Here is a 27,687-nt window from a genome sequence, read left to right as displayed (position 1 = left end):
ACTACACTATGGCTTTTGTATGCCTTGCTATACTATGTCTTTTTATCACTTTTCAAGCCATACTATACTATGACTTTTTAACACTTTTTACGCCATACTATAGTATGACTTTTTATGACTTATTATGCCATACTACACTATGGCTTTTGTATGCCCTGCTATACTATGACTTTTTATCACTTTTCAAGCCATACTATAATTTGACTTTTTATGCCATTCTATACTATGACTTTTTATCACTTTTTACGCCATACTATAGTATGACTTTTTATGACTTTTTATGCCATACTACACTATGGCTTTTGTATGCCTTGCTATACTATGACTTTTTATCACTTTTCAAGCCATACTATAATTTGACTTTTTATGCCATACAATACTATGACTTTTTATCACTTTTTACGCCATACTATAATTTGACTCTTTATGCCATACTACACTATGGCTTTTGTATGCCTTGCTATACTATGACTTTTTTTATCACTTTTCAAGCCATACTATAATTTGACTTTTTATGCCATACTATACTATGACTTTTTATCACTTTTTACGCCATACTATGATTTGACTTTTTATGCCATACTACACTATGGCTTTTGTATGCCTTGCTATACTATGACTTTTTATCACTTTTTACGCCATACTATAATTTGACTTTTTATGCCATACTACACTATGGGTTTTGTATGCCTTGCTATACTATGACTTTTTCATCACTTTTCAAGCCATACTATAATTTGACTTTTTCATCCATACAATACTATGACTTTTTATCACTTTTTACGCCATACTATAATTTGACTTTTTATGCCATACTACACTATGGCTTTTGTATGCCTTGCTATACTATGACTTTTTATCACTTTTCACGCCGTACTATAATTTGACTTTTTATGCCATATTACACTATGGCTTTTGTATGCCTTGCTATACTATGACTTTTTATCACTTTTCAAGCCATACTATAATTTGACTTTTTACGCCATACAATACTATGACTTTTTATCACTTTTCACGCCATACTATAATTTGACTTTTTATGCCATACTATACTATGACTTTTTATCACTTTTCAAGCCATACTATACTATGACTTCTTATGACTTATTATGCCATACTATACTATGACTTTTGTATGTCTTGCTATACTATGACTTTTTTATCACTTTTCAAGCCATACTATAATTTGACTTTTTATGCCATACTATACTATGACTTTTTATCACTTTTTACGCCATACTATAATTTGACTTTTTATGCCATACTACACTATGGCTTTTGTATGCCTTGCTATACTATGTCTTTTTATCACTTTTCAAGCCATACTATACTATGACTTTTTAACACTTTTTACGCCATACTATAGTATGACTTTTTATGACTTATTATGCCATACTACACTATGGCTTTTGTATGCCCTGCTATACTATGACTTTTTATCACTTTTCAAGCCATACTATAATTTGACTTTTTATGCCATACTATACTATGACTTTTTATCACTTTTTACGCCATACTATAGTATGACTTTTTATGACTTTTTATGCCATACTACACTATGGCTTTTGTATGCCTTGCTATACTATGACTTTTTATCACTTTTCAAGCCATACTATAATTTGACTTTTTATGCCATACAATACTATGACTTTTTATCACTTTTTACGCCATACTATAATTTGACTCTTTATGCCATACTACACTATGGCTTTTGTATGCCTTGCTATACTATGACTTTTTATCACTTTTCAAGCCATACTATAATTTGACTTTTTATGCCATACTATACTATGACTTTTTATCACTTTTTACGCCATACTATAGTATGACTTTTTATGCCATACTACACTATGGCTTTTGTATGCCTTGCTATACTATGACTTTTTATCACTTTTCACGCCGTACTATAATTTGACTTTTTATGCCATATTACACTATGGCTTTTGTATGCCCTGCTATACTATGACTTTTTATCACTTTTCAAGCCATACTATAATTTGACTTTTTACGCCATACTATACTATGACTTTTTATCACTTTTTACGCCATACTATAATTTGACTTTTTATGCCATACTACACTATGGCTTTTGTATGCCTTGCTATACTATGACTTTTTATCACTTTTCAAGCCATACTATAATTTGACTTTTTCATCCATACAATACTATGACTTTTTATCACTTTTCAAGCCATACTATAATTTGACTTTTTATGCCATACTATACTATGACTTTTTATCACTTTTTACGCCATACTATAATTTGACTTTTTATGCCATACTACACTATGGCTTTTGTATGCCTTGCTACACTATGACTTTTTATCACTTTTCAAGCCATACTATAATTTGACTTTTTACGCCATACTATACTATGACTTTTTAATCACTTTTCAAGCCATACTATACTATGACTTCTTATGACTTATTATGCCATACTATACTATGACTTTTGTATGCCTTGCTATACTATGACTTTTTATCACTTTTCAAGCCATACTATACTATGACTTCTTATGACTTATTATGCCATACTATACTATGACTTTTGTATGCCTTGCTATACTATGCCTTTTTATCACTTTTCAAGCCATACTATAATTTGACTTTTTATGCCATACTATACTATGACTTTTTATCACTTTTTACGCCATACTATAATTTGACTTTTTACGCCATACTATACTATGACTTTTTAATCACTTTTCAAGCCATACTATACTATGACTTCTTATGACTTATTATGCCATACTATACTATGACTTTTTATCACTTTTTACGCCATACTATAATTTGACTTTTTATGCCATACTACACTATGGCTTTTGTATGCCTTGCTACACCTTGACTTTTTATCACTTTTCAAGCCATACTATAATTTGACTTTTTACGCCATACTACACTATGACTTTTTAATCACTTTTCAAGCCATACTATACTATGACTTCTTATGACTTATTATGCCATACTATACTATGACTTTTGTATGCCTTGCTATACTATGACTTTTTATCACTTTTCAAGCCATACTATACTATGACTTCTTATGACTTATTATGCCATACTATACTATGACTTTTGTATGCCTTGCTATACTATGCCTTTTTATCACTTTTCAAGCCATACTATACTATGACTTTTTATGACTTATTATGCCATACTACACTATGGCTTTTGTATGCCTTGCTATTCTATGACTTTTTATGACTTATTATGCCATACTATACGATGTCTTTTTATCACTTTTCAAGCCATACTATAATTTGACTTTTTATGCCATACTATACTATGACTTTTTATCACTTTTTACGCAATACTATAATTTGACTTTTTATGCCATACTACACTATGGCTTTTGTATGCCTTGCTATACTATGACTTTTTATCACTTTTCAAGCCATACTATAATTTGACTTTTTACGCCATACTATACTATGACTTTATATCACTTTTTACGCCATACTATAATTTGACTTTTTATGCCATACTACACTATGGCTTTTGTATGCCTTGCTATACTATGACTTTTTATCACTTTTCAAGCCATACTATAGTATGACTTTTTATGACTTATTATGCCATACTACACTATGGCTTTTGTATGCCTTGCTATACTATGACTTTTTATCACTTTTCAAGCCATACTATAATTTGACTTTTTACGCCATACTATACTATGATTTTTAATCACTTTTTACGCCATACTATAGTATGACTTTGTATGACTTATTATGCCATACTACACTATGGCTTTTGTATGCCTTGCTATACTATGACTTTTTATCACTTTTCAAGCCATACTATAATTTGACTTTTTACGCCATGCTGTACTATCCCTTTTTACGCCATACTATGACTTTTATGCCTTGCTAAACTATCCCTCTTTACGCCATACCATGACTTTTTATCCCTCTTTATGCCATGCTATACTTTCCCTTTTTATCACTTTTTACACCTTACTATTAATTTTTATCACTTTTATATCATACCATACTATGACTTTTGATCACTTTTTTATGGCATACCATACTATGACTTTTTATCCCTTTTTACTCCATGTGATACTATGACTTTTCATCAATTTTGTATGCCTTAATATACTATGACTTTGTATCACTTTAAGCCATACTATACTACGTAAAAAGTCATAGTATAGTATGGCGTAATAGGTCATATTATAGTATGGCTTAAAAAGTGATAAAAAGTCATCGTATAGGAAGGCATACAAAAGCCATAGTGTAGTATGGCATAAAAAGTCAAATTATAGTATGGCATAAAAAGTGATAAAAAGTCATAGTATAGTATGGCGTAAAAAGTCAAATTATAGTATGGCTTGAAAAGTGATAAAAAGTCATAGTATAGCAAGGCATACAAAAGCCATAGTGTAGTATGGCATAATAAGTCATACAAAGTCATACTATAGTATGGCGTAAAAAGTGATAAAAAGTCATAGTATAGTATGGCGTAAAAAGTCAAATTATAGTATGGCTTGAAAAGTGATAAAAAGTCATAGTATAGCAAGGCATACAAAAGCCATAGTGTAGTATGGCATAAAAAGTCAAATTATAGTATGGCTTGAAAAGTGATAAAAAGTCAAAGTATAGCAAGGCATACAAAAGCCATAGTGTAGTACGGCATAAAAAGTCAAATTATAGTATGGCGTAAAAAGTGATAAAAGTCATAGTATAGTATGGCATAAAAAGTCAAATTATAGTATGGCTTGACAAGTGATAAAAAGTCATAGTATAGCAAGGCATACAAAAGCCATAGTGTCGTATGGCATAATAAGTCATAAAAAGTCATACTATAGTATGGCGTAAAAAGTGATAAAAAGTCATAGTATGGCGTAAAAAGTCAAATTATAGTATGGCTTGAAAAGTGATAAAAAGTCATAGTATGGCGTAAAAAGTCAAATTATAGTATGGCTTGAAAAGTGATAAAAAGTCATAGTATAGCAAGGCATACAAAAGCCATAGTGTAGTATGGCGTAAAAAGTGATAAAAAGTCATAGTATAGTATGGCGTAAAAAATCAAATTATAGTATGGCGTAAAAAGTGATAAAAAGTCATAGTATAGTATGGCGTAAAAAGTAATAAAAAGGGATAGTAACGCATGGCGTAAAAAGGGATAAAAAGTCATAGAATACTATAGCGTAAAAAAGTGATAGTATAGCATGGCGTAAAGAGGGATAAAAAGTCATAGTATAGCATGGCGTAAAGAGGGATAAAAAGTCATGGTATGGCATAAAAAGGGATAGTATAGCATGGCGTAAAAAGTGATAAAAAGTCATAGTATAGTATGGCGTAAAAAGTCAAATTATAGTATGGCTTGAAAAGTGATAAAAAGTCATAGTATAGCAAGGCATACAAAAGCCATAGTGTCGTATGGCATAATAAGTCATAAAAAGTCATACTATAGTATGGCGTAAAAAGTGATAAAAAGTCATAGTATAGTATGGCTTGAAAAGTGATAAAAAGACATAGTATAGCAAGGCATACAAAAGCCATAGTGTAGTATGGCATAAAAAGTCAAATTATAGTATGGCGTAAAAAGTGATAAAAAGTCATAGTATAGTATGGCATAAAAAGTCAAATTATAGTATGGCTTGACAAGTGATAAAAAGTCATAGTATGGCGTAAAAAGTCAAATTATAGTATGGCTTGAAAAGTGATAAAAAGTCATAGTATAGCAAGGCATACAAAAGCCATAGTGTAGTATGGCGTAAAAAGTCATAGTATAGTATGGCGTAAAAAGTCAAATTATAGTATGGCTTGAAAAGTGATAAAAAGTCATCGTATAGTATGGCGTAAAAAGTCAAATTATAGTATGGTTTGAAAAGTGATAAAAAGTCATAGTATAGCAAGGCATACAAAAGCCATAGTGTAGTATGGCATAAAAAGTCATACTATAGTATGGCGTAAAAAGTGATAAAAAGTCATAGTATAGTATGGCGTAAAAAGTCAAATTATAGTATGGCGTAAAAAGTGATAAAAAGTCATAGTATAGTATGGCGTAAAAAAGTGATAAAAATTAATAGTAAGGCGTAAAAAGTAATAAAAAGGGATAGTAACGCATGGCGTAAAAAGGGATAAAAAGTCATAGAATACTATAGCGTAAAAAAGTGATAGTATAGCATGGCGTAAAGAGGGATAAAAAGTCATAGTATAGCATGGCGTAAAGAGGGATAAAAAGTCATGGTATGGCATAAAAGGGATAGTATAGCATGGCGTAAAAAGTGATAAAAAGTCATAGTATAGTATGGCGTAAAAAGTCAAATTATAGTATGGCTTGAAAAGTGATAAAAAGACATAGTATAGCAAGGCATACAAAAGCCATAGTGTCGTATGGCATAATAAGTCATAAAAAGTCATACTATAGTATGGCGTAAAAAGTGATAAAAAGTCATAGTATAGTATGGCTTGAAAAGTGATAAAAAGACATAGTATAGCAAGGCATACAAAAGCCATAGTGTAGTATGGCGTAAAAAGTCAAATTATAGTATGGCTTGAAAAGTGATAAAAAGTCATAGTATAGCAAGGCATACAAAAGCCATAGTGTAGTATGGCATAATAAGTCATACAAAGTCATACTATAGTATGGCGTAAAAAGTCAAATTATAGTATGGCTTGAAAAGTGATAAAAAGTCATAGTATAGCAAGGCATACAAAAGCCATAGTGTAGTATGGCATAAAAAGTCAAATTATAGTATGGCTTGAAAAGTGATAAAAAGTCATAGTATAGCAAGGCATACAAAAGCCGTAGTGTAGTATGGCATAAAAAGTCAAATTATAGTATGGCGTAAAAAGTGATAAAAAGTCATAGTATAGTATGGCATAAAAAGTCAAATTATAGTATGGCTTGACAAGTGATAAAAAGTCATAGTATAGCAAGGCATACAAAAGCCATAGTGTCGTATGGCATAATAAGTCATAAAAAGTCATACTATAGTATGGTGTAAAAAGTGATAAAAAGTCATAGTATGGCGTAAAAAGTCAAATTATAGTATGGCTTGAAAAGTGATAAAAAGTCATAGTATGGCGTAAAAAGGATAAAAAGTCATAGAATACTATAGCGTAAAAAAGTGATAGTATAGCATGGCGTAAAGAGGGATAAAAAGTCATAGTATAGCATGGCGTAAAGAGGGATAAAAAGTCATGGTATGGCATAAAAAGGGATAGTATAGCATGGCGTAAAAAGTGATAAAAAAGGGATAAAAAGGGATAGTATAGTGTGGTGTAAAAAGTCATAGTATCGCATGGAGTAAAAAGGGATAGTATAGTGTGGTGTAAAAAGTCATAGTATAGTATGGCGTAAAAATTGATAAAAAAGGGATAAAAAGTCATAGTATGGCATAAAAAGTCATAGTATCGCATGGAGTAAAAAGGGATAGTATAGTGTGGTGTAAAAAGTCATAGTATCGCATGGAGTAAAAAGGGATAGTATAGTGTGGTGTAAAAAGTCATAGTATCGCATGGAGTAAAAAGTCATAGTATAGTATGGCGAAAGAAAGGGATAAAAAGTCATAGTATGGCATGGCGTAAAAAGTGATAGTACTATAAAGTTTTGGCAATTTAATGGAATCCAAACAGCTTCTTCTTCTATTTCTTCTGTGAACGTTTCCTCTTCCTGTTCCGTGTCCAGGCTTCGACTCGAGCATCGGGAAGGTGGTGAGCTACGAGTCGGCCACGACCCAGAGGATCTGTGGGAAACCGATCCTGGACAACAACGCCGTCAACCTGTTCGCCTCCGTGCTCGTCGCCCTCTTCCTGCCCGGCCTGGCCTGGGGCCTGTGGCCTCAGTAGACCGGTCAGAGAAAAACCACATCACACCGACAGAGAAACCATCTCCTCCGCCTGTGTTATCTGTATTATATACAAACTGTCAGTATTTATTTCTCACTCTTTCTATGAAAAAGACAGATTTAAAAGCTCCTGACGCCTCGGATCACTGAACAGGCTCAAAACAGTCGACGTCGGATGTTCTACATGTAAATAAAAGACGCAACACTGGAAAGAAACAATGAGACAAACAGGAAACTCAAAAACAAAAAGATTCAAAATGACCTCAGTGAGACCGACTGATATTTTACGGTTCAGCCATAAACCACAATTAAACAGAAAACATTTGCAACAAGAAATATAGAAGCTGAATTTAAAAAAATTCACATAAAACAAACATCAATGAAAATCTTTTCTGCATTGTTTATTCTGTAAGATACGTTTTTCGTATCATCAAACTAGATCCCGGCTGATATGAGCGCTTATGATTACAGATATGAAATCTTCTAATAAACACTGGGATGAGTAAAATACATTACGTCTTTCCTTAATTCAAGTTCTATATATTTGCTTGTACTTGTGTTTTCTTATCTATAGTTATTTATGATAAAGTTTGTGGTGGAACTAAAATATCAAGCCTCGATTACATTTCTTTGTCATAAAGGTTTGATAACGACATCTTAGGAATCACTGTCCGATTTAGAAATCTTGTACTCTGTAATACCGATACATCTACAAAGATACTTCATATGAATTGAGTAATTAAAAGTTGACAGTGGCAAAACAAAATTTCCGTCTGGCTGCTGCGCATGGGAAGCCAGTGGTGTCACAATTCATCCGCGGCTGTAAGATACTATCCGGTTGTTAAAATAAAACTGACGCGCTAAGTTAAGTGTAGATGTGATACATATACTGTACTTGACCTTTTGACGCGGTGTGAAACAGATGACTCGAAGCGGCGGCGGGTTTCCAGAGGTATCACCGTTTTTATTTCAGAGTGTCTGAGAGAGAAAAGGCACTAAACCAAACTGGGAGAGTGACATTGACTTTGAATGGAGAGAGAGAGGAGTGGAGGCAGGTTTAAATTAACATGTAGAAAGTCACAGAAACACCAGTCGCACACACACGTCACTATCTACAGGTTTACTGATCGATTAAATACAGTAGGAGGGAAACACCAGGAAGTGTTAAAGGAAAGTTTTGTAGTGTTTGAACAGCTCAACTATATTTTTCCTTTAACCATGAACAAAAAATAAACTCTTAAATTATAAATAAACTTTTTTTTCCTTCATGAAGATCTTTTTTTTTTCGATGTTGACATTTTTGTTCTTCTGATTATCTTTAGCATCAAACTGTTCGTCCTTCCATTGTGGAAAGTAGAATAATAATTTTCCTCTACAAAGTAAAAATTAAATATAAAGCTTCTTCACACTTGATTTATTAAAACAATAAACGATTGTTTGGTCATTTGAACTGGTCGTCATCTTTAAGGGGTAAAGTACCTTTGTGGGGGAAAAAAGTTAAAATATTTAGATGAAGTTGTTTTTTATGAAGAATATTTGTCGAGTAAATTGTAATTTTACAAGAAAAGGTAAATTCTGAGAAGTGATCGGAGGTTAAATCAGAATTATTCGGACAAAAAAATGGGTAAACTTTTTAAAATAAAGTTCATATTTTGAGAAAGAGGTCAATAATCTAACTATTAATTCATAAGGATCATGGAATAAAGTCATATTGAAAAGAATAAGTCTCAATCCTGAAGCTGAAAATAAACTTCTACGAGATAAAGTTTGTGGATGTAATTTTTTAAGGACTTGATGCAGCCGCGTTGCTTAGATCTAATGATTTTATCATCATTTTAGGTTTTTTAATATTTATTTTGGAGCCAGCTGAAGATTTAAAAACCAACAGGTATCAGTTTTAACTCTTCGTGTCGTCAGGTTTGTGTAACGAAGCGTTTCGTGAGTCAATAAAAAAGGAAAACAAGACATTTTGTAAATCAAATTGAGTTGAAACTTAAGAAACTGGATCAGTGACGTCGTCAGTCTTTGTTGTTCACACTCACACGAGGAGGAAGAGGAGGCGTTCCTGAAACGACCGGATGAGAGCGAGCAGGGAAAGCCTGGATCGTGTGGAGGGCGAATCAGCCGGACCGTCACAGCTGATCTTTGTAGTAGCCGAGTTTGGCGAAGGACATTTCTCTGCGGAGCTGCATCACCTCCCAGAATATCTGCTCCGCTGTGAGACGCCACAGACAGGAAGTCACAAGGAGGGACGCCACGAGGTCCGACATTTAAATGTAGAATAAAACAATAACTTGTTTTACTTATATTAAAAAATTGGTTCTCGGCCGTTTAGTCTTGTGATGTGTTCTCATCTGACAACCGATGATTCAGTTTATAACAAAAACAGAAGAAACGGGAGAAAATATCATATAAATTTGTCTCAACTTTTTCTCTTCCATTAAATCTCCTCTTTACAAAATTAAACGATTCTGTAACTTCTGATTAAAAATGTGGGAACACTCCTCGACTCTCAGCTGTCGCCTGTTTCATGGTTGCTTAGAAACAAGGGAACAGTGTGTGTGTGTGTCTCACCGTCCTGCTGTTTGACCAGACCTTGGTGGATGTAGCGGATGTAGGTGAAGAAGTTACACACGGCTGTGATCTGATGAAAGAGACAAACGCTGACATTATTTTTTGTTACAAACACAACGAACGAACCAGTCAGCAGCTTGAACCCAGAGTTTGTGAGTGAGTGTGTGTGTGTGAACTCACTCGGTATCGACAGTACGGAGAGACGTAGTAATAGTTGGATGAATCTCCAAACTTGATTCTGTGCTTGCAGGTTTTGGTCTGACCGCTGAGCGCACATTTTCTATCAGACACAGAGAGAGGGAGGGAAATATGACTTTCATGTTTTATATATAAAAAAATAACTATACAGTCGAGGGAGCAGGAAAGGAAGGAAGGAGAGAGGGAGGGAGGAGAGCCGAGCAGGAACTTTGATGAACCCGGACAGGAGAAGGGATGTGAGGGAGGGAATATCGGGAGGAGTTACCAGGGGAGGGGGGTTGGAGGTTTGTCGGAAGAGCCGGGGTCGAGAGAGGGTAGAAGAAGCTGATGGAGGGAGAGAGAGAGAGAGTGAAGACTTACGTGACGAGCTCGGCTCTTCGTCCACTAGAGGAGGAGAGTGAGGGAAGATGAAGAGATGATGAAGGAGGAGGAGTGAAAGACTGATGAAGAGGAGAACGAGTGTGTGTGTGTGTGGTCTCACTTGGGGCCTCCGCACTCCACCGCCGAGGCTTTGACCACGGGCAGCGGCTGGAACCCGACCGGCTCCACGCTCAGCGCGTTCTGCTCCACGGCCTCCAAGATGGCCGACCCCAGCTGAGGGACACAGAGAGAGAGAGAGAAACAACGTGAGGACGACGTGTTTTGCACTTCAGGGCCACCGTACATTTGATCACGTGTGTCTCTGCACCTCGCTCTTGCTGAAGGTGAGGCAGGGGTAGATGTCCTCGCGGTAAACTCTCTCCAGGAAGCAGCAGCTGCGCTCCAGCGTCGGCTCCTCCCTCCACGCCCGGAACTCGCCGAACAGCTGAGCGTCCACCTGCGAACGACCAGCGCCGCCGCCGGTTATAGCGTCGCACGCACATTTGTTTCAACAGACTTTTTTGTTGCTGAACGCTGCTCTCACCTCTCGGCACTCGCGGACGATGGGCTGCGTGGCCGACGGGTCGGGCTGCGTCCCCATGATGGCGGACGACGTGCTCTTGTTGCGGCTGTGGCCCTTCCTAAAGGGCGTCCGGGCTCCGCCCCCTCCCGCCGACGGCAGCTCGCCCACGGGCGATGTGGGCGAGGAGAGCACCAGCGTCTTCAGCGCCTGGACCTCCGCCTGGAGCACGTCGATCTGAGGAGGAGGAGCAGGTCTTCATCGCTCGCAAAAAAAGGATCTGAATGATGCTTTTTGTTTCTCGACCTTTTTTAAACTTGAGAAATGACTCGCTCAGAGAGTGTGTGTGTGTGTTACCTTCCCCAGAGCCTCCTTCAGCTGTTTCTCAGCGTTGGCCTGTTTGACGTTCGCCTCTCGCACCATCTTGTGAGCCTCCTGTCGCACGACACACAAACACTGTTAGAAACTAAATCTTCACAACAACAAATATAAGTTGTGAATGAAGAAAATCATCAATCAACATAAGCTGGAAGAAGAATTAAAGGAGCGGTTCACCGTGAAATAAATTGGTTGTAATGTTACTGACACACACACAGACAGATAGACCCGACACCCAGGGGGAGGAAGAGGAGGAAGAGGAGGAGGAAAACGTGTCGAAGGTCAATCAGACATTCCTGAATCCAAACAGCACAACAACATAAAAATGTTTCCCATATATGTTCAACTAATAAATGAAATATTTCTTCTCTTGAAAAAACAGACAGCAGAAAGAAAAAAAATTACAAAATCTTGAGCCGTTTTCAACAACACGAATTCCAGAAAGAAAACAATCCAGAACCTTGGGTCGGGACATTTGGCGGAGTTTGTCGGACACGTTCACAACAACAGAAGAAACTTCTGGACCATTCAGGTGAGAGTCGGTGCCTGGTAATCCTCCGGAGACTTTCTCGCTTTATTCTCAATTAAACTCCAGACATTTTTACATAAATTCTACCAGGGGAACGGCAGGAAAGAGTTCAGGAGGAAAATGTCCCGAGCAACGTTTTGCATTCTCACATTCAGCCCCTTCCTCCAGTCGGGGAAGTTCCGGAAATCTCAGAGGATCAAGAGAAATAGACCTCCACTTAAAACTTCAGTGAAACTGAAACCAAAGAATAAAGAGTCTGTCTGTCTGTAGCTGTCTGCTGCCTCAGGAGTAAAAGGGAAACAGGAAGTGGAGGAGTCTGACAGACGGAGGAGGAGGAGGAGGGCGGACCGACCTGGAACAGACTGGCGGTGAGCTCCTCCAGCTCCTGGCCGAGCTGGTCTCTGACTTTAGACAATTTCTCACACTCCTCATCCTTCAACAGCAGCTCCTTCCACACACACACACACACACACACACACAGAAAAAAACAACCGCCAAATGAACACATGAAATCTAAATCATAGCATGACAATGACAAACAGATGAAAAACTAATAAATGAGTGAAACATGTTTGAGGAATATAACAAACACAAAAGTAACAGGAAATTAAAAATAATAATGCACTAAAATAAAATAAAATATGGGAAATGTCACGATGTCAATCAAAGTCTTGAGGCTAAGGAGGGATGTAAAAAACTAACACACACACACACGCGCACGCACGCACACGCACACACACGCACACACGCACACACACACACTCGGAAGGTAACAGGAACAACGACCTAAACTGGAATATGAGTGTGTGTGTGTGTGTGTGTGTGTGTGTGTGTGTGTGTGTGTGTGTGTCCCACCCTCTGGGCCTTGGCCAGCTCCTCCTTCAGCCTCTCGTTCCCCTTCTCTCGGACCTCCATCACCGACGGGCTGCGCAGACGCGACAGGCCTTCGCTAAGCACACTGCACTCCTCGCCGTCGTCCCCGGACAGGAAGTGGCCATCGGCGAACTCCGCCTCCAGGCCCGGCACGCTGCGTGGATACAGCGTTGGGGGGAGTTATGGATTTACAGCTCGATTCTGCCTCCAACAGTTGTGTCTTTGGGTTTTCTTTACCTTCCATTGTGGCTGTGCCGCGGCGTGGAGTACACCGGCTGCGTGGGCAGCTGGTCGGCCCGCAGGGAGGTGGGCCGGCCAGTGGGGTGCGCTCCCAGGGAGTGTGTGCGGTACAGAGCGGTGGGCGGCGCGCTGTGACCGGCAGGGGGGCGCTGCTGCTCTGCCTGGTTCTGCAGGACGACGCAAACAAGAGGAAGTCGTCAGGGCCAAATATAATATCTGTGATTCCAAAACTCGCCCCTGATTTTGACCATTTTAAAACTTTCTCTCTGTGGACCTTTTAATTTTTCATACTGGTAAAAAAAATAGCTAAAGAAATTATGATTTTCCCCCCTAATAATAATAAAGATCAGATTAGTTGACTGTCACATTATATAAAGTGGTGAAGTCCCAGAATCAATGTGGAAAAATGGATCTGCACTTCCACGTGAAGAGGTAATGACGAGTTCACACTACACGATTTCCAACTCTGTGGCAAATTGTGGGACAACTACAGCCAATCGGAGCGCAGGACTGCGACGGCGTCGGGCAGCTCTGAAGGTCGTGCGGCCTGTCTGACCTCTGACCTACCTGCAGGTCAGGCGTGGTGGGCGAGGCCAGGTTCACCTCGTGGAACCCCTCCAGAGTCTCGGCGTTGGTCTGTCGGCTGCTGCAGGCCATCGCAGCTCTGACATCATACACTCTGAGGACGACACGCAGATCAGAACAAAACTGATCAGTTGATCTGTTCATCATCAATCAAAATCTTAATGTTCAGGTTTTAAAAGTTGATAAAGTCATGTAGAATTTAAAAAAGAGATAAAACAACGTTAAAGGACGAGTGTGAAGAATTAATATCAGATCTATTGACAGAAATTAAATCTTCCATGTTGCTACGGTAACCCAGAGAGGTCACACTACCTGTAGATGTTAAAGTATCAGTTAATCATTTTTTCGCATTGTACCTGGAAATGTATATATTTAGATATCAAATTTTATTCTGGGTGAGTTGAATCTCTAAAAACTATAACAAGACTCATTCATTCAATCAGTGAGAGCACAATATCATGCTCTTCTGAAGGTGTGTGTGTGTGTGTGTGTGTGTGTGTGTGTGTGTGTGTGTGTGTGTGTGTTACCATAGTGCGGCTGCAGATGTCAGTCAGACGCTCATCAGACAAACAGTGAGTGAAAACCAGGAGCTTGGCTAAAAGAGCTGAAAGAGAGAGGATTTTATTTATTACCAACACCAGAACTACATTTTCACAACTGGTTCTCAACATGTAAAGTTCTTAAAATCCACGTGTGTTTAACACATTGAAGGGTTCCCTTTCTCATCGTTTACAGGTTCATAGTTTTAATTTGTTAATTTGTGGTCAAACAGAAACAGAGTTTAACATGAAACATCAAACTTCTCAACTTCATATTTTTTAGCCCCACTGCTAAAAATCTAAAAGAAGAGAACTATGATCACACGTTGGTGTGGATGTGGACAAAAGGGGGCGGAGCCAGGAACCTTTGATCTCTTTCTTTAACATTGTGAGATATGGAGATGATATTAAGAGACTGATTCTATGAGTGTGAGAGATTTGTTTTAATAGTGATGTTTTATTGCTCTACGTTTTGCACTTTAGCCTGTGAGACATGAGCCAAAGACAGAAATGATAAAAGACAATAAACGTTGACTTGAACATGAAACCATTCGGCCTGATATTTTTATGATTCACTTTATGAGATAAACTTCACTTCCTGGGTCACACTCCTCTGGTTTCAACCGAGAGAAGAAAAACAAAAAGCATCAGGTCTATTTCCATTCCACAGATTCTTCCTCACCGTCATCATCAGCTCTTATTATTATAATCATGTTATTATATCATCCGTGTGTCCGTTTGTTTGACCTCCTTCAGCTCAGAGAACGGGTCGCACCTGCTCAGCACGCTGCGTCTAGGTGTGTGTGTGTGTGTGTGTGAGTGTGTGTGTGTGAAGTGGGAGTGTCCCACACTGACTGTGTATATAAAAGTTGAATCCATCGACTTGTTAGTCAAGACAAATAAAGCTGCGGTGACTCACGTCGCCGCCTCAGGTTGTTTACGTGTCGAGCTGAGGAACCAGTGTTTTATATCATTGTCATGTCGGAGTTTCACCAAACGTCTCCACATGGATCAATAAACTGAATATAGATTTCATCCCGCCTCGATTGATAAGCGAGGACAACGACTGTATGTTCATTTAAGATGATTAATTCATCAAAACGAAGATGTTTTTGTCATCGATTTCAGGGGCTGCAACTGACGATTATTTTCATTATCGGTTCATCTGTTGATTATTTTCTCCTGATAAAATATCGATCGTGTTTCAGAAAACTCCAACATGATGTCTATTTTGTCCACAAACCAAAGATATTCAGTTACCTGTCACAGAGGAGCAAATAAACCAGAAAATATTAATATTCCAGAAGCTGAAATGAGAGAAATTACACTTTTTTTGCATAAAAACTACTTGAACCAATTAATCGATTATCAAAATAGTTGGCGAATAATTTCGTAGTCTAGAGTCGTCGATTACTAATTGATGAACCGTTGCACCTAGATCCCGTTTCATCATCAGAACATGTTGATCCATCCATAAAGAAAAATATTTGCAGATCATTTTTTACAAAAATACAAATGCATAACTTTTTGCATGCATTGCACCTTTCCGTCAAACCCAAGTGTAACCCCACCCCCTTTCCTCTCTCCCACTGGCTGTCTCCAAGGAGACCAGTCGTGGTAACCCGACACGGCGAGCGGCGAGCGGCTGCAGATCCAGTTTCTCCGGCCGCCCGATGAACGTCGTTTTACATCATCCGCAGCACCGAGACGAAACTGACGACCGGCTGACGTCGAAGGAAACGACGAGAATTTCAAAATAAAAGTCCCATAAACAATTGGTTGTTTGTCACTTTCATCATCCTGGATACATATATATTTTTTAATAACAGAACTCAGGTTCTCTCAGCGACGACTGTTCGTTCACCAGCAACATACTGCATATCACAGGGCTCCTGACTTGTATAAATATTATCTCCAGAGTTTTGACTTATGAATTATGAAAAATGACATGAGCGTCTGTGGCACGTTACATCTCTATCTGCCTTTATTTACTGTCACAACTCCGACACAGGAAGTGCTGTAACATGCGAAAAAAACAAACACTGAACACAAAATAAAACTGCATCGTGTGCAACAATCACTAAGTGAGTTTACAGAGACAATGGCGACTCTGTTGGATATCGTGACCTCCGGCTGTTCACATGGTCGTCTGTTCAGACCTCAGGTTCATCATTTATCATTTATCAGTTTTTACTTTGACGACAGCGACAAAGGAGGAAATAAGTCCTGCATTTTAAAGACTGACTTCAAAAGTACATGTCCCTTGTTATAATATTACATATAACTATATTATTAAGTTACTATAATATCACAGTGATGTATTGTTTTGAGCATCTGCGTTTCCGTGTGAGTTGATATCTACAATATTAGACTATTACTTAAGAACGGGTTAACGGATCTTTATGAAACTTTACAGACATGTTCATATGGATATTGTCTGCATGCAAATACATTTTGGTTCACCAGGGTCAAAGGTAATTATATTATCTTACATATATTTTTCCCATGAACTAACGGTCGCATCGAGACGGGACCGGTGGCGTTGGAAAGTTTATTTTATTAGGTCTTTTGCGTACGTTTCATTCGATCTGACCAATGACGTCATCGTCTTGTAGAAAAAATGAGGTCAAATTTTCATCAAATTTGAAGATTTTCTCTTGATTCATACAACAATTGACTCAATGAGCAGCTTAGGATTCTAAAACTGTCGTGGCTCGTCAACGAGACATCGACGGATATTTCACAGATAATAATAATAAATTTGATTTATAGCGCACTTTTCATTGCTAAAAGCAATCTCAAAGAAAATTTGCTACAAATCAAATGTTGTAGACCAAATTACTATGGAGGGGCCCCTGGAGGTCTAGTGGCCCCTGAGAGTTAGGGGCCCCTGGGGGTCTGGGTTTGCCCTGGAAGACCTCCAGCCTTTCCTATGAAGTGTAACAGAGATAAACTATATATAATATAATATATCTATAAAACGAAACAACACGTAAATACTCGAGTAAACCTCAGATGAGGGCAGCATCAGTTCCAGGTGACAGCTATAGGTTCAGTTAGCCGCGGCTAGCATGTGTGATGCTAACATGCTAACAGATGCTGAGCATCGGGGGGCGTGTTGAGGGCTGCGGGTGTAATGTGACAGTGTCCGCATGAAAGATGCATGTGAGCGGCGTCTGCTCGCGTCGTGTCGGCCTCGTGTTTCCGTGCGACGCGGAGCTAACGTGCATTTTAAAATAGATAAATAAATCGAGCTAACGTTAGCTTAGCAACATCGGCTTCATTCAAGAGGCGACTTTAGCGTTTGTGTTAGTCACGTGACACACACGGGAGTAAACAAACAAAAAAACAGACAAACAGAGACACGTCACAACAACACATCTGTCATCTTTCATTTATATTATATTAATGTGTAGTTTGTGTCCGTTACTCGCATCCCGAGGGGACGAGGATGAGCAGGGGAGACGCTGCTTCCATTATCGGCCACCGCACGGAGCCCCGGCCGCAGCGGGATGATTACGTTAATACCGCCGACCGCGGTGGATGTATCCCGGTTAAACGCGGCTTTTAATGTCGCCTAGTTCGCTCTAGTGTGGACGGTGTGAGAGCAGTGCAGCCGCTCGCAGACGGAGGGTGGAGGCGGAGAAGACAGCGCGACAGACGGGCTCGGTGTCCGATAACGGGCGCACGTAGCTTCACATTATATATGGTGCATTTGCGTGCAGCTAAGCTAGCTAGCGCCCGTTAGCAACTTCCATGGATAACAACAACAACAACAACAAACACCGGTTACGGTGATGACACGGTCGATGTTTGACTCACCGACGGCGTCTTGTGAGTGGACAGCAGCCGAACCGGCACCGGAACGGAACCGGAGCCGACACACCAACGGACGGACGGACGGACGGAGCGGCTGTTGACGCAGACCGGAGCAGGTTACTGACGGGAGGCGCGTTCACGGACCACTGGGAATCCTCAGCATCGGCTCTTTTGTTTTTATAGCAGCAATCTGGAGGCTGTAAAACAGATTGTTATTAATGTGTGATAAGATTTTTTTTTTAAATCTTTAAAGAATTCACAAGGTGAATGAAAATTATATATATACATATTTATTTTTTTATCTGCAAATTTTGATGTATTAATTAGCATATTAAGTATACTAATATTAACTCATCACGACTATGATTTCAATAGAATGGACCATTTTCATATCTACAGCAAACGTCTGTGGTTTAGTCCACTGCTGCAGTGGACATCAGATGTATTAATATTATATGGAAGTTTAAGTCACATCATGATTTTCAACGTCAGATTATGACTGTTATGACAGGCTGCAGGCAGCAGGGGGCGCTCAAATCAAACGAATCAGGAGTGTGAAGTACTTGAATATTTCTTTTTTTGTAGAATATTTGCCATATTTATTCATCAGTCTATCTAATGTTCTTTATTGCTTCCTGATTATGTGAACTTGTATCTCAAGATCCACATCTCAATTTCAGATCTATACAAGTAAAGGAAAAAATTGAATTAAATAAATCAATTTCTCACCTTATTACAAATCATACGTTTAATAAACACCTCTGGTGTGGGAATAGTTACGGTCACCTCTTTCACATCCTATTGTCTCCCTTTACAATAAGTGAAACTACAATGTTTATATCACATTACACAGGAACAATAAGGCGTGTGGACGGAAATATGACTAGAGAGCTATCAGTTGGTTCACTTCTGGTTATTTCTAAAATGCTGAGTAAAAACAAATCAAATCAACTTGCAGATATTCAGAATAAATGAAGAAATTCAGTTTTCGATAATGAAAAAAATGACCAATACATATTCTCTGAGGTTTAAATGAAGGAGAATTAATCTGAGAGTTGATGATAAACTCAACACAACTCATACACGTCACTCTCAAAGTCACAATTTAAAAACAATGATGAACCTGTAAAACAACCTGGTTGTTAACAGGGATGTTTCTTGTTTGTTTTCCACAACTGCACAAAAAAGTTGAATACTTTAAATTCTTCCAAAGACAAAAATGTGACTCAGTCTTTGTTTTTTTCCACCGTTCCTACATTGAAGTATCAGCGGAAACCATTAAGTGTTTTATTGGTACCTGACTCATGAATAATGACATTACTCTGTAAATCGTTGACCATATCATAAAGTATATAGTATATATATATAACTATATATTGTAGATACTATATGATACAATATGTAACTGATCAACAAGTGGTGGTGATTTCAGGATTCAGTTCAAACATGAAAACATGAAATATCCCACTGTTCCTGAATCCATCCTAATGAAACTCAAAGATAGGTGTGTGTGTGTGTGTGTGTGTGAGAGAGCGAGAGAGAGAGATAACTTTCCAATGTGTCACACACACACAGACGCACACACACGGTGGGTGGAGTCTCCTCGTGGTTTAAAACCGGTGCGTAATGTGCCGCGCTGGAGTCTTTACGCACACGAGGCTCCGCACCGGGAGCGCGTAAAAACCTCTGGACTTATAGTGACAATAAGCGAGTCACCGATCTTCACGTGGTCGGTGTAACGATGACGGATCAACAGAGCTATTCGGTAAGTAAATATTAATACATCTCTTGTGTTTTCCTTCTATAAATAAAACTGTATCTCCTGCAATAAATACATATCCATGTCAGTGTGACCATCCATTAACATATATATAATGTAACAGTGAAAAAACACGGATGTCCTGTTTGTCTTTTTCTATAAGAAGTACAAAATACTTAAGTAAACTGCAAATCTATAGAGTTCATATCTTCCAAAATGCACTGCACATATGTGTATCAAGATAGTAGACCTATGAAGTTATTAATATTTTGATTCCTTATATCATATATATATATATATATATACACACACACACACATATATATACACACACATGTATATATTTATATATATATATATACACACACACACATGTATTTATCATTTCTATATTTTTTTAAATGTTCGAAATAAAGTTTTCAACACTGGATCGAGAAATATCTTCTGAGCATTAAGATGATATTATTTCTGGGTCAGACATAACCAAATATTAGTTAGGTTTTTTTAAAATGACCTATTGAGGTTTGATTCATGACTCAGCAGAAATAAAAATATAATAAACTACGGTCCAAGGTTGTGAATAAAGTTGTCGAGGCTTCAGGCTGATTTTCATAAGTAAAGTAATGGTTGTTGTGGTTGTTCAAATATTCCACATTTTTCTTGCGGTCTTGAGCGTTTGCTTTTCTATTTTTTTTGGCATCAAACCTTCTTCCTGTCCCCTCCGGAGTTTTGATCGAAGCGGCGTTAGAGAGGAATGTGTTTCTCGGCGGTTTCGGCTCCAGGAGCATGTTTCGGCAGCTCGGTCTGATTCCGGAGCAACTGGTCCTTCAGGTCGCAGAGTCACTGCAGAGGACGTTTACTGTGACAACTTCCTGTTCCGCCACATTTCCCCGAGATTAATATAACGTACGTTAGATTCCACTGCTTTTACCTGACAGAGAATCTACATGAAGAAGCACTTGATAAAAGATAAGAACCAACCTAAAAGTGCATTTAAACAATAACCATTTTGTACGTAAGAAGGGTTTTTAAAGCAAAGTATTTTTTACACGATCATATTTGTACTTTTGTTACGGCGACTTTCCTCCGCTGATGTTTCACCTCTCTGACGTCTCTCGTCCATCCAGACTCCGAGGAGGTTCATCTGATTCTTGCAGGACGAGACCAGGCGAGACCAGGCGTTTTTTTCTGTCCCGCCGCCGCCGCCCACCTCCATGAGCTGACCTCTGACCCCGCCGACCGCACCATGGACAGCCGTCTGCAGCCGAACCCTCAGCTCCGCTACGCCATCAACGGGGGAGCCGGACGAAGCACCAGGCCCAACGTAAGTATCTAAAAACACTGGGAACAGACTCGGGACCTTTGTTGCTCAGATATGAGAGTTATCAAAGCAAATTGGCATATTTCCCAGGATGTCAAACTATTCCTTTGAGTCTCTTTTTCTAGATATGAATCAACTAGAACAAAGAAGTAAATAAGATTCAACGATAAGACTGCTGCGTTTACAGGCACGCAGGTCGGAGGACCAGTTGTTCCATCACCTGGAGACAAAGAGTCAGTTTGTCCTAATATATTCCTAAACACCGAATGATGAACAGCTGATTATTCAAAATGCTCTTCACCCGTGACGGCGGTGGCGTCTCCGCGCCGTGTTTACACAACGCACCCGGTCATCACGGACTAAAATTACACCTGCTCAATGACTTTATCCCTCCGCTCGCCTTGGGGGATGACAATTCACATCGACCGCTCGACAATGTGAACGAACCGGTCGGGCCGCAGTTTTCTACAATGTGCATCGTTCGCTCTGAAACCAGAGCGTCGGGCGGCTGCTTATCTCGTGTTGGTGTCAGTTGCTGCAGGTTTTAAGAACAAAACAAAGGCTTGTGAGCAACAGACGGAAACAAACCACCTCGACCACGTGCTGAAGGTCGTCACCTTCAAATAGCTCGGATGAGCAGCGTCCTTCGAGCGTGTAATTACAGTAAAACACTGTGATCAAAACACAAACTCACTGTTAAACGCTGTGTTGTTCACGTGTGTGTGAGGATGTTTGTGTTCCACTCATTGTCAGAGGTGGTTTAGTTATTGCACCTTGGACTTCAAATTGTAAATTCCGTTCAGTTTAAATAGGTGAACTGGATCTTCATCATCTTCACAGTGAAGTCAGTGAAGTCAGTGGACTCAGTGTGTTGTTACTGGATACAGGTCATTGTGTTGTTCACTGTGTGTGAAGCAGGACAGGTACAGTAGCTGTGGAGGCGAAGCTCAGCTGGGGGAGGGAGGGATGGAGGGAGGGGCCACAGAAGAGAAGGGGGCACTTGAGCTAAAAATAGTGTGGGAAAAAAAAGTTTTGGAGGGTTGGGATGCAGGAACAGACCGGCCTGTGTTCACTCCACACATGACGACCGTATGAGAACGTCACGGTGGACGGTTCACAAGGCGATGGAGAGAAAAGTGAGGGCGGATCTGAAAAAACAGGAAGAAAGACGAGACCTGTTATGCACAATTTTATTAGTTAAGTTAGCAGATTTTTATCAAATTAGGTGTTTTTGCATAGTATGGAGAAACTAACAAAATATATGTATATACAGTGGACTTAAATTATTATTATTCTTGCCTGAATTGTACATTTTCAATTGTTACTTAAAAAAACGTAAATATTTTTGATGTTATCAGTTTCTTCAAAAGCTTTAAGTACATTGAGTTTAACAGTGAGTCCCTTAAATAAAACTTAAGTTTAAACCAATGTTTACTGTACTGTACTGTTTAATAATTCACCAGGTTTTTGTTTTTCTTAAGTGCGATTTCACCTATGTAGCAAAAAAACAAAAAAAAAAATAACTTACCAAAATCCATTTGAATGTATCATATCTGTAATTTCAACAGATGTTAAAAGAAACAACAACAAAAAGGGCCCAATCGTTGGTTTATTATATGTTTTTGACATTTATATAATTTTTTGTGTCTATAAAATGTAGCAGGTAGTTGAGTTTGTTCCGACCTGTAGGGGGTCGGGCCACACTAAAGGGTCCTTTAAAGGGGATATCACTTCAAGTACTTCAAATACGTAGTTACTTGTAACCCTGCGTGATATACAGTGTAAGTAACATGACTGATTAAACGTCTGAATATTAAATGATTGAAAACCCCATAAATGTACCTTACACTGGTCTGCACCTCACTGGGTTCTTATGTGCTTCTGTCCTCGACAGGGAGACAACACTCTGCAGTCTCTCAGCCAGGAGGAGCAGGAGTGCATCCGGTTCTTTGACGACACCATCGTCTCATTGGAGAAGAGTCTGAAGGAGGAGGACCACCGGAGGGCCGGGCAGGCGAGGTCCACCGTGGTCGACGGACCCCAGGCTTCGAGTCCCCACTCTGGGGTCGCCGCGTCTTCCGCCATGGCCAGACCTCTCAGTCCCAAAGACCAGGATATTATAGACCTGGTCCGCCCAGAACCTGACCTGGTGCCGACCAAACCGCCGACCTTCAATCCCACCAGTCCAGGTAGCGTACTGCAGTTGATTACTCTATGTATTTTGACTGCCCCCCCCCCCCCAGGTTGCTCAAGTCTCCCATAAGAGTCAACACTCTTGCTGAAGCTACAACTGAAGCTCACCGTCATTATCAGATTCTCACTTTGCAATTTGTTCCTCACAGATTTTCAGAGTATGGCAGCGACCCCCGAAAGCCACTTTGAGTTGAAGCCAAGGTGGGGTCCAATGGACAACTTGCCTTCAGAGTACAACCCTCCGCTTCCAAGTGGCAGCTATGGGCCGACGGACAGCCACTCCTCCTACCACCCTCCGGGCAGCATCCCAACCCCGGTCCTGATTGCCCAGAAGATAGCTGAGAACCAGGCTGGTGGAACCTCAAACATACTTCCCTCCTCACTTCGCCATGTCAGCCTCGAGTCAGAGAAGCCACCGAGCAACAGTGCAGATCCCCCCTTCAAACAGGGTCCTCCTACCTCGTCTAAGCCCACCCGGTTCCCTGCTAACATCAGCGTGATCCACAGCAACAAGGATCACCAGAACCAGTCTCTGGCAAATGTGCACATTCATGAGAGACGCGCCCAAATGCTGGCGAACCTCACGGGAACGCCAAATCCTCTGCTGCAGGAGGATGCTCAGCAGGCCGTGGAGCAGAAGGAACGAAACACTCCCACTCGCAGCGTTTCCTTCAGGGACCCGACGCCAGACAAGTCCAGGTTGGAGGCCCTGTCTAAGCTGGGCCTCAACAGAAACAGAGCCATGTCTGGAGGTACGTCGATAATTCCAGACAGCACCTTACCGAGTCCTCTCACGGGTGCAGAGACCAGTGCTCCTCCGACAACAGAAACTACCATCAAATTGCCAGAAGCCAATCCTGCATCACCACCTCCGAGTAACATTGGCAGAAAAACAGAGATTCTACGGACAAATTCTCCGAGGAGGCCGGAAGAACGAAATCCCCAAACGAGCCCGTCACCTCCAGCTGTCACAATGAGCAGTTACTCTCCACCTCCTTTGGAAAATAAGGCATCTGTCGCCCCTCCGCCTGAGATCACCTCGCTGGAATTTAACAGCTATGGAGGGAAGTCCATCGTCGTCAACCATTCTGTTTCCTCCAGGAGTGAACCTGTGACCACTCCAACTAGCCCCGAACCCATGGTCATCCCACCTGCCTTGGCTAACCCCAGCGAATTCAACACCTATGGGGGAAAGACCAAAGTCATGAGCACTGCTCCCGTAGCCGTGACCAGGAACGACCTTCCCGACATCCTCAGCTCCCACATGAACAAGAGTCAGACCTTACCCGCCAAGTCAGAGCCGCTGCCCATTGAGCCCAACAGTTACGGAGGAAAGAGTCGAACCATCAACCCTTCCTCTGGGTTCAATCGCCCTTCAGAAACCCCATCGAAGAGTTTCAAACCTCCGGCCCCGACCCCGGCCCCGAGACCTGCCCGCCACTCCTATCACAGCCCCAGTACCCAACAGAAAGCCGCACAACGATCTCTGTCCCCCGAACACAAGCGCAGATCTGGCTCCTTGTTTCGCCCCGAGGGCATCACCGTTCAGTTCTCTGGACGGGGGGCTTCGAACGAATCGCGCAAGGAGGCGTTGAGGAAACTCGGGCTGCTGAAAGACTCTTAATGAACTCAGGAAATTCATTGTGTTCAGCCTCCACCCGTCGAGCCTGAATCTCTGGTGTGTACCTGCTGGTGGAGGTGATATGCTAGAAGCTTCCCCCGTGTGAGACTGATGTGAGGTGTGGTTGGCTTGTTTGGAGAGAGGCATTCTTTTACTGAGGAATGGAGCTGCATCGTACGACAGACCTGCACAGCCAGTTCTTACAGTAATCCATGGCTGTAAAAAGAAGAAGAAATATGACAAACAAGTTTGGCACCGTGCAGCAGCTGCACTGATCCAAGACATCATATCCCTCTGCACAAGATATTTTGGGCCAAAACTGATGCTGAAGATAAGAAACAAACAACCCTTTTAATGGGATTTTATATATTTTAAATACGTTTGGATACTCAAGAATGTATGTGGTGGGGCCGTGTGTCAAAATCTAGTTTTAATATCACAAACTCTTTGAATAAATTTGTTCTTAACTAATTATTGATACCATGCACACTTGGAGCAAGTTTGTAGTCTGGGGATTTATATGGAAACAGACACCAAGGGGTCGAGGGGGGACCACAGCCCTTTTTGCCCGAGCCCCCCTATCAGCTTCATCTGGCCCTGGTGAAAATATATTTTTTTTAGCTTCGAAAAGATACTTTCGCTCAGAAAATGACAACAGATTAAGCAGAATTAAGAGAAAATGTCTTTAAAAAAATCTATATATTTAAACCCTCATTTATATTCAGTTTAACTTATATTGCTTGTTGGATGTTGTCACTTTCACTCCAGCCGTGAAATTAATTTTCATGTCTTTTATCAACCATGTTACACTTTTATGTTTTCTCTTGGTCTGTTTATCGACTTTGGGCATTTTCTGTGTTTTTTTTCATGTTTTTTTTTTTTCTTTCTGTCCGGGCTTTTCGGCAAGAAGAAAGTTGAAAAGCACTTTTTATCAAGATTAATTCTTATTAATTCTTAAAAGGACCAAAACCATATTGTGGAGGTTGCAAAGGGGCGTGTGCTGATGTCGTGGACTGAAAAAGAAAGCAGCCTTTTCGTGGAAGACGCCGAGCTGGAGGATATTTTTACTCCGCGGACAAACCCTCCCACACCAAACCACAGACTGGAATGAGCTTTGTGGGCTGGACTTTTACTTTTACTACGCAGACGGAGTGGGCCTACTTTTAAAAACCTGCTCTTTAGGGATGGGCGGGCACATGGCATTGTACAAAATCACGAGCACTAAAACCACAGAGTCTAGAAATACATCCGGCGTTACTGATGTTTTTCATTCCTGTCAAATCTGTTGTCGACAACTCTGCTGCTTCTGACGTTTGACATTTTCCCTCGAGTGTGTTATTTAACTGTTGTTGTAGTGTGTGTGTGTGTGTGTGTGTGTGTGTGTGTGTGTGTGTGTGTGTGTGTGTGTGTGTGTGTGTGTGTGTGTGTGAGTGAGTGAGTGAGTGTGAGAGAGAGAGAGAGAGAGAGAGAGAGAGAGAGATCCAGACTCCGGCCTCTGTAGTTCACCTACAGTTTCTTTTGAAGTTTACTTTGTATCACGCAGAAAATTTCTGCTGAGCGAATATTTTTTTTTGTGAATTTTTGTTTACAGACTCCGGTTTTTGCTGTAGTTCAGCTACAGTCATTTTGAAGTATCTAATGGTGCATAAATACTATATATCTATATATATATATGTATTTATAACTACATTTTGTATAACACACTTTACTTTACTAGGAAATTTTTCTGCAGATCTGCACAGAACGAAGATTTAAAAATAGTGCATCCATGTGAGGGGGGAACGGGAAGATCAGTGTCTTATGTGGAAGTTGCTGCTACAGTAAAACAGCCTGGTCTACTTTCTGACTTTTGAAATGATGTATTGTATATACACTCGATGCTTAATATATATATATACATTGTCAATTAATAAACAGAATTGTGTAACGTCTTTCCAGCTGTTTTTCTTTGATCAACTCAAAGGCATGTGAAGAATAAAAGAGGTGCAACGACGACCGGCGGAATATTTCACATTTTTCAATTGGTCGAGCGACTTAAAGGCGCAAAAAATTCAAAGTTCAAGCGTTAAACTGTGTCACAGGTAAATAAATAACGTGAAGTTAGTTTTTTTCTGACCTTCCTCGTGTGTTTTACACTGAGGCACTTGTTCGCGACACAGAAGCGAACTGTCTGGACTGTTACGTAAGACTGACACAGAGGGTTTCTTTACTGAGACGGTGTGTGTGTGTGTGTGTGTGTGTGTGTGTGTGTGTTAGTGTAAATCAGTGGGAGTGTCCGAGGGCGACTGACATCCTGCTTCACCGTCGTGTCTCTTGATGAAGGTACATGAATCGTGTTTTAACAGGACCTAGTTTTTACCACATTTATTTTATATCA

At 40.0% G+C, this 27,687-nt stretch overlaps 3 protein-coding genes across 8 annotated transcripts in view; 2 read left to right on the top strand and 1 right to left on the bottom strand.

Annotated features, from left to right (window-relative positions):
- tmem19 (transmembrane protein 19) overlaps nucleotides 1-8,313 on the top strand; it is a 41,252-nt gene extending 32,939 nt beyond the window's left edge. For all 3 annotated transcript variants that reach the window (XM_035617451.2, XM_035617442.2, XM_035617434.2), the window contains exon 8: nucleotides 7,642-8,313. In XM_035617451.2, coding sequence (XP_035473344.1) covers nucleotides 7,642-7,802 — 161 coding nt within the window. In that variant the 3' untranslated portion in view covers nucleotides 7,803-8,313. The remainder of the gene's footprint in view (nucleotides 1-7,641) is intronic.
- A 431-nt stretch (nucleotides 8,314-8,744) lies between these two features.
- On the bottom strand, nucleotides 8,745-18,579 carry LOC118290062 (RAB3A interacting protein (rabin3)). 4 transcript variants are annotated; one of them, XM_035617394.2, is made up of 14 exons: nucleotides 18,420-18,578; nucleotides 14,586-14,662; nucleotides 14,041-14,152; nucleotides 13,471-13,640; nucleotides 13,216-13,387; nucleotides 12,713-12,808; nucleotides 11,811-11,888; nucleotides 11,478-11,690; nucleotides 11,262-11,390; nucleotides 11,055-11,167; nucleotides 10,934-10,957; nucleotides 10,556-10,655; nucleotides 10,376-10,445; nucleotides 8,745-10,016 (listed from the first exon to the last, which is right to left on the bottom strand). In XM_035617394.2, exons 3-14 carry the CDS (start codon nucleotides 14,128-14,130, stop codon nucleotides 9,934-9,936), a joined length of 1,338 nt encoding a protein of 445 aa, XP_035473287.1. In that variant the 5' UTR covers nucleotides 14,131-14,152; nucleotides 14,586-14,662; nucleotides 18,420-18,578; the 3' UTR covers nucleotides 8,745-9,933. The 4 variants fall into 4 exon arrangements, with proteins under 4 accessions (XP_035473287.1, XP_035473306.1, XP_035473315.1 ...); XM_035617413.2 differs by lacking the exon at nucleotides 10,934-10,957 and adding an exon at nucleotides 10,839-10,897; XM_035617422.2 differs by lacking the exon at nucleotides 12,713-12,808 and having other exon boundaries at nucleotides 18,420-18,579.
- A 1,456-nt stretch (nucleotides 18,580-20,035) lies between these two features.
- On the top strand, nucleotides 20,036-27,241 carry LOC118290046 (proline and serine-rich protein 2). Its single transcript, XM_035617376.2, has 4 exons — nucleotides 20,036-20,181; nucleotides 21,303-21,499; nucleotides 23,391-23,685; nucleotides 23,839-27,241. The coding sequence occupies exons 2-4, from the start codon at nucleotides 21,422-21,424 to the stop codon at nucleotides 25,311-25,313; spliced, it is 1,848 nt and encodes a 615-aa protein (XP_035473269.1). The 5' UTR covers nucleotides 20,036-20,181; nucleotides 21,303-21,421; the 3' UTR covers nucleotides 25,314-27,241.
- Nucleotides 27,242-27,687: the final 446 nt, after the last annotated feature.

Source organism: Scophthalmus maximus, chromosome 12 (genome assembly GCF_022379125.1).
Source record: "Scophthalmus maximus strain ysfricsl-2021 chromosome 12, ASM2237912v1, whole genome shotgun sequence".
In the NCBI taxonomy this organism is placed as follows: Eukaryota; Metazoa; Chordata; class Actinopteri; order Pleuronectiformes; family Scophthalmidae; genus Scophthalmus; species Scophthalmus maximus.
This window is presented reverse-complemented; position numbering and strand designations above follow the sequence as displayed.

Bases quoted from the DNA above. Each gene is read 5' to 3' on its own strand.
- LOC118290062 (XM_035617394.2), bottom strand. From the start codon at position 14,130: ATGGCCTGCAGCAGCCGACAGACCAACGCCGAGACTCTGGAGGGGTTC. The intron at 13,641-14,040 runs GTAGGTCAGAGG...GTCGTCCTGCAG, and splicing joins CCACCACGCCTGACCTGCAG to AACCAGGCAGAGCAGCAGCG. The intron at 10,958-11,054 runs GTGAGACCACAC...CTCCTCCTCTAG, and splicing joins GTGGAGTGCGGAGGCCCCAA to TGGACGAAGAGCCGAGCTCG.
- LOC118290046 (XM_035617376.2), top strand. From the start codon at position 21,422: ATGGACAGCCGTCTGCAGCCGAACCCTCAGCTCCGCTACGCCATCAAC. The intron at 21,500-23,390 runs GTAAGTATCTAA...TGTCCTCGACAG, and splicing joins GACGAAGCACCAGGCCCAAC to GGAGACAACACTCTGCAGTC. The intron at 23,686-23,838 runs GTAGCGTACTGC...TGTTCCTCACAG, and splicing joins CTTCAATCCCACCAGTCCAG to ATTTTCAGAGTATGGCAGCG.